The following is a 6,893-nucleotide window of genomic DNA, read 5'->3' as shown; positions in this document are numbered from 1 at the left end:
AGAACTGGCGGAAAGTTGCTTGCACCCTCTTTCTTTCCTATCCAATTCATTCAGGCTCCTTTGTAGCTTATACAGGAGTGGGAATATGTCTCAAAGTGCAAAAATGAAATATTTCATCCAGATAAGAAAGGAATAGGCTTCTGCTGTACGGCCTAATTTTAGACCTCAGTATGCCAGCTCTTTTTTAACTACTTGTTTTAAAACGGAATGTTGAAACTATACAATCACTATTCCAAGAAGCTAATAATAAGCTCATCAGTTGGGGTTCAAATTCCAATTCTATAACCATCCTACTGTCATAACTGCTATATAACATCATTAAAAAATAAAGTGACAAATGTTACCACAGAGGTGAAAACACTTAAGGTACATAAGTCTAGTGTTGTAAAAACAGCTAAGTTGCATTAGATCCTGACTGCCAAATTAAGACTAAGTAGAAAGAATGTATATACACAATTATATTTAAAATAATCAACAAAAAATTTTTGTATTCAAATATGTCTGAGAATGTTTACTTCTAATGGCCAAGAATAAGAAATTTCAAAAACCAAAAGGTTATATCATGCCTGTAACCTGTTATAAATTTCTTTCAGAAGGAGCAAAAAATTCTTTGCATGCACACCTCCCACTTAATGATACAAGAACTTTGACATTTGGTAAAACACTCCTATTTGGCTCATTAAATAACATCACTAAAAATGCATAAGTTGTCACTGTTACCTACCTAACTAACCACTATAACACAAAGTTCTCCCAGATACCCACACACTAAAATTAAGCCAATTTATCTTTGCGGAAGCAGCCACCCCCCACCCCCTCCATGAATTCTTACTGGAGGTCATACTGAACCCTCAGAACAAAATAGGAACTGCATCTTTTGTTGCATCTTTGGTAAAAAATGCCAGACTCATGTTTGCATTAATGAGGAGGTCAGTGGCAACCTCACAGTACTTTGTCATTTTGTGAATGGTTCCTTTGTCTTCTTGTCTCACAAGCATCCTGGTGTGCTCAGTATACTTTTCTTAAGGTGGCTCAGATGGTAAAAACTATTTGTCAGTAAAGTGGATCTCTTTCCAGAGCTGCATTTTTAAAAACAGATATAAGAATACTTCAAGGAAAAGTATTCCTCACTTGGTAGTTTTTTTCTTTTGAACATAATAAGGAGCTTTAAAAAAATAGTATTTCTTTAACAAGAGTCCTACTGGAAATCAATATAAATCCTTCAACCAGCAAACTGCTTAAAGTTGATTTGCTTAGGTTCAATAAGCAAATACTCAACAGGTAAAGGTAACAGACTTACTTCAATCACAATATTAAGTCCTCCTTAAAGAGAAGAGGCAAAGAACATCTACTTAAGCTTTCTGTTCAAACAGCTATGTAAGGACTCTTGATTGTTCTTTTTTCCTTTTTATAATCACAGCCTTGCTCAGAACAGGGAAATTTGTCAACACACAAGCCAAAAAAACAAGGCATCCAGGTACAACCTATAGGAGAGAGCAAGTTATTATTCATTTTCAACAACTACTGTATATTTAATCACAAACTCAGAATGAAGATACAGTCTTCACCCAATTAGTCTTTTCATTATTGCTGGTTTTGCAAATGGCCAACAATATTCATTAGGTACTGTGCCATTCACATTGCATTCAAAAAAAGAAAACATGGGAAACCAAATCCTTGCTCTCCTACTCTGCTGATACGCTCTGGTATTGGCCAGAGTATGGTAGTACAAAAAGAGTCTCGTTGTGATATAAAAGGCAATAAACACATCAATAGAATAATGTTCATGGGCAGCCAAGATGAAGAAGATTCCAAAAAGGTTGAGAACCCAGGATAAAGTGTGTAAGAAATTCCAGCTTCTTGGTGTATCTAAGAAAAGAACAGAAAGTTTTTTTTTTAATTATTTCATTTAACTTTATTTACTTAATAATTTTTCATTTTGACCAGAGAGGGGCAGAGACAGAGAGAGAGACAAAGTAAAAAAGCAAGCCACCAAGTTCAGGACTCAAACTGTGGTTGTACACGTGGGAGTCCAGCGCCCTTAAACACCACACCACCTGCCAGTTTGCAGAAAGATTTTTTTTTTTGAGAGGTTTTTACTATAGGGCGTGTGTGCTTGCCAGAAAGACAGAGACAGAGAGACAGAAAGCAAGAAATCACCCTCCAGGGGGGATGGTCATGCCACAATCCTGTCTCCTCTATTCTCCTCTTGAGATTTTGGGCACACATGCACATGCCCCTGGCGTGGTTTTAAGCCACTGGGTCCACGACTCAAACCACAGTTGATTATGTGGGAGTCCAGTGACATAGCCATTATATCAACTACTAGTCCTACCCAGAAAGATATTTTAAAACCATATTCTTTTCAGCAATTCTTGGCCCATGTTTCTTTTCTTTCTTTTTTTTTTTTAAATTGTGCTGTTTTATTTATTTAACTTTATTTATTTGTTTATTTATTTATTTTAATTTGACCAGAGGGGACCAGCAGATGGCATGCATAATGGCTATGTCGCTGGACTCCCACATAGTTGACCACGGTTCGAGTCCCAGACCCAGTGGCTTAAACTCACGCCAGGCACGTGTGTGTGTGTGCCCAAGATCCCGAGAGGATAATGGAGAAGGGATTGTGGCATGGCCATCCCCTCTGGGGGGCGACTTCTAGCTTTCTGTCTCTCTGTCTCTGTCTTTTTGGCAAGCGCACATGCCCTATAGCAAAAACCTCTCCACCTCCAAAAAAAAATTTTTGCCCTGAGAAGGACAGAGAGGGAGAGAGAGAAAGCAAGAAAGCAAATCACCAAGACTTGAACTGTAGTTGGCCATGTGGGAATCCAGCACCCTTAACACCACCTGCCAGCCCCAAAGGATTATTGATTTTATTTATTACTACTACTACTATTATTATTATAGAATTATTTTTAATTTAACTTTATTTATTTAAATTTGACCAGAGAGGGACACAGCAAGATAGAACGAGAGAGAAAGTGAGAAAGTAAGTCACCAGGTCCCAGACTTGAACTGTGGTTAGCATGTGGGAATCCAGTGCCCTTAACCACCACGTCACCTGCCAGGTCCTTGGCCCATATTTCTTAGGTGAGGCTCTTCTGCCCCTTCTTCATAGGACTTGACACCTTTCCCAGAATCCCCTCTGCAACTAGTTATTTCTGATGCAGTGAGGTACTGAAGAACTACTTACATTCAGTGACAAAGAAATTCAGCATAGTTAGGACGACCGTGTGGCCACTGAACATGTAATCTCCACAAGTGTGAACGCCAGTCAGGGTCATACCAAAGCCACTCCAAATGGCAAAAGCCCGGCGTAACTTCTCCCATACGCTGCCATAGATCTACAAAGAAACCTCTGAATTAGTGCTTCAAGCGTTTAGCAGGGTGGCATTCCACCTTCCCAACATTTTTCTCATTGAAATTCAAGTGCTAAGTGGCATAAAAATAAGATCTAAGCAAAAGTAACCAGGCTCCCAGTCTAATTATTTCCAGTCAGACATCAAGAGGGGTCCTCAAAGGTTGGCTGTACTCAGAAATAGTTTGATCATTAAAGAAATCACTGTAATTTAAACTCTTCTACTTAGGAATTTCTGTACAGTGAAAATGTCACTGTAACACAGAAAAGTTCTTAACCAAATATCACAGTAGTATTTGCTTGGTTGTTCCAGTAAGAATAAGCTATGACAGAGATCAATGGCTTCCATTCAACAACCATTCTCCCTTTCTTCACTAGTAACAGAAATCAAATATACTGAGGCAGAAATAAAACTCAGCCAGAATACTGCCTTTTCCAGCCTCAGGTGCAGCGAGGTGTGCCATGTGACTAAGTTCTGTAAATAAAGGAAGCATAAAGGATTTCTGGGAAGGTTATAGAGGAAAGAGAGAATGGCTTGGATGAAGTCTTTTCTATTTTTCTTCTATCCTACAACTCAGAAATGACAGTTGACACTTTAGTAGCCATTTTGAACCACAAAATAGCCTTGAGGAGGCAAGCCAAGTGCGAGAGAAAAAGAAGAATCATGGTGCTTTGCTTTGTTTCAAAGAAAGGGTCTTGCAATGTCACGACACTCCTGAGAGGTGAGACTACAGGTGTCCTTTTTAGAATGGGCTGGGAATAGAACTTGGTCCTCCCTATATGTCCTCAGCCTGCCAAGTGGCAGCACCTACCAGCACATGCTACCATGGCTGGGCCAGAATCACCAGTTTTTGATGACTCTATAAAGTTAGCATACCAGAGCTAGACCTACAGTATCTATGTTCAGACTTCTTTAATGACACAGAAGAAAGTCATCGTGTGCTGGGACCAGAAATTAGTGTAATGGCTATGTCGCTGGACTCCTATGTAGTTGACCACGGTTCGAGTCTCGGACCCAGTGGCTTAAACTCACGCCAGGTGCATGTGCATGCATGCCCAAGATCCCAAGAGGAGAATGGAAGAGAAGGGATTGTGGTGTGGCCATTCCCCCCGGGGGGTGATTTCTTGCTTTCTGTCTCTCTGTCTGTCTGTCTTTCTGGTGAGCGCACGTGCCCTACAGCAAAAACTTCTCAAAAAAAAAAAAATCATTGTATGCTTATTACACTATAGCCATTTTGAATTTGCTATTATTAACAGCTAAACCTAATCTCAACTCCCATACATAATAAGCTTAATGACAAATCCAGTTTGAGGAAGGGTTTGAGTGATAGCTGCTTAATCAAAAAAGGGATGGTCATTAAGAATAAGGCATTTAATATCTAACAATGATATAGAAAGTTGCCAATTTCTGTACACATTATGTGAAAGGCATGCTCCTATGTGTGTTATTGCATTAATTTCCACAGTAATCCTATGAAGTGATTCAAATATGCAGATGAGGACACTGTCTTGGAGTCATGCAGCTAACAATATGACCAGTATGTGAACCCAGGGAATCTAATTCCAAAGCCTTATGTCTTAAAGACTGTACCATGGTCAATGACCAAAAGAAATAACCTCATCAGATATCATAATCTCATTAGACATCTCACTGGTGATTATTCACTGTCCAGGTTTCTCTTTCTGCCTCAGTTGAGGGAAAAAAGAGAAATGAATGAATTTATTACTGGAAAAAAAGAGAAGGTGCCAGACTAACATACATGGTTGGTCCTTCCATGACCTCTCATGAGTATAATCAGGTTAAAGATGCTACTCTTGAGAAAGTAAATCAGAACAAAATAAAAATGTAATAAAGAGGCTGCTAGGAAAATGTCTAAACAAGGATAAAAAAATGAGTGATGCCACTCAAAGTAAAGCAATTATCTCTCAATTACTTAAGTCTCCCTGAGGCCAGGTGTAGAAATTAGCTCTAGGTATTTCTGAATTTCAAAAACAGGCATGTACTTAGTTCTGGCCCCAGACCACCTACTTCTGGGAGTGCAATTTCAAGCAGTTAATTTATTACAATGAAAATGGCGAACGGAGTTCACTGTAAGGGATGTGACTGCTGGTTACTATCACCTTAACTTCCTATTTTTAACAACTGTGCAGGTAATACAGGTCAGTAAGTAGGTTATATTGTAATCCAAAGCAATTAACAGTATTTAGGGCAGATTTGAATAGAAAGAGTCATATATAACTAACTGGCGATGAAAACAGTCATTAGAGACAAAGGGCTGTCCAGACTACAGAGGTACGTACTGGATTTGTTTCTGTAGCACCTTTTGCAGCCTTGCACCTGCACATACATCCTTCTCTTCAGTGGCTGTCCCACAATTAAATTCCTCAGCTGAAAGAAACTTTTTCTGTTTTTTTTTTTAGTATTCTATTTTTATTTTTTTATTATTTATTTAATTCATTTTATTATTATTATTTTTAAAATTTTACCAGAGAAAGAAAGAGAGAGAAAGAGAAAAAGGGAAAAGAAGAAAGAAGCTATTAGGTTCGAGATCTGAACAGTGATTGGCCATGTGGGAATCCTGCATCTTTAACCACCACGCCACCTGCAGACAGCCCAATAAGTTTTCTTAATGTAATAAATTTATATTTTTCTTCTTATAAATCTCTAATTAATTAGCATACTGGTTCGGAGAAACTGTTCATATCATGCACAGAAATGAATTCAAAATAGCTTAAAGTTTTAAACATAAAAAAATAAGACTGGGCCAGATTCATAGCCTAGTGGTTAACGGATCCTACATGGCTGACCATGGTTTGAATCCCAGCCTTGGGGGCTTGAGAAACATGCTAGGCACATGTGCGTGCACACCAAAAAAATTCTGATAGGATGGAGAAATGGAGGAGAAAGGACTGAAGTGTGACCACACCACACTGGGGGATATTCTTCCTCTCTCACCTTCTTTCTGGGCAAGTGCACATGTCCTCTGTTAAATTTTAAAAAAGAAAAAAAAGAGGGAACCAGCAGTTAGCGTAATGGCTATGTTGCTGGACTCCCACGTAGTCGACTGCGGTTCGCGTCCCGGATCCGGTGGCTTAAAACTCACGCCGGGTGTGTGTGCATGAGTGCCCAAGATCCCAAGAGGAGAATGGAGGAGAAGGGATTGCGGCGTGACCATCCCCCCTGGGGGGTGATTTCTCGCTTTCTGTCTCTCTGTCTCTTTTTGTCTGTCTGGCGAGCGTACGCGCCCTATAGCGAAAACCTCTCCCCCAAAAAAGAAAAAAAGACCACAGAAATGATGTATCAGACATCATCTTTCATTAATCAGAATGGTAGTGACTTGAAAGACTGAAAAACAATGCTAGCAAGAGGGTGGGGGTTGCATCCTTGTTGACATGCATTCACTTTGATAACACTGAAAAACTAGCCTTTCCCAGTGGGCACTTTAGTAATTTTTAATGAGCTATTATTTAAAAAAAAAAAATTTTTTTTTAGAGGTTTCTTTCTGTAGGGTGTGTGTGCTCGCCAGAAAGCAAG

General features: G+C 39.3%; 1 protein-coding gene across 3 annotated transcripts in view; it reads right to left on the bottom strand.

Moving 5' to 3' along the window:
- Positions 1-324: 324 nt before the first annotated feature.
- SAMD8 (sterile alpha motif domain containing 8) overlaps positions 325-6,893 on the bottom strand; it is a 56,604-nt gene continuing 50,035 nt past the window's right edge. For 2 of the 3 annotated variants that reach the window (XM_014592020.2, XM_006159552.3), the window contains exons 5-6: positions 3,194-3,344; positions 325-1,869 (exon numbers count right to left, since the gene is read on the bottom strand). In XM_014592020.2, the coding sequence (XP_014447506.1) occupies positions 1,565-1,869; positions 3,194-3,344 (456 nt within the window). In that variant the 3' untranslated portion in view covers positions 325-1,564. Of the gene's footprint in view, positions 1,870-3,185; positions 3,345-6,893 lie in introns of those variants that run through there. The other variant, XM_027776165.1, reaches the window with a different exon arrangement.

The sequence above is a fragment of the Tupaia chinensis genome, unplaced genomic scaffold, assembly GCF_000334495.1.
Source record: "Tupaia chinensis unplaced genomic scaffold, TupChi_1.0 Scaffold000635_1, whole genome shotgun sequence".
Taxonomy (NCBI): domain Eukaryota; kingdom Metazoa; phylum Chordata; class Mammalia; order Scandentia; family Tupaiidae; genus Tupaia; species Tupaia belangeri.
This window is presented reverse-complemented; position numbering and strand designations above follow the sequence as displayed.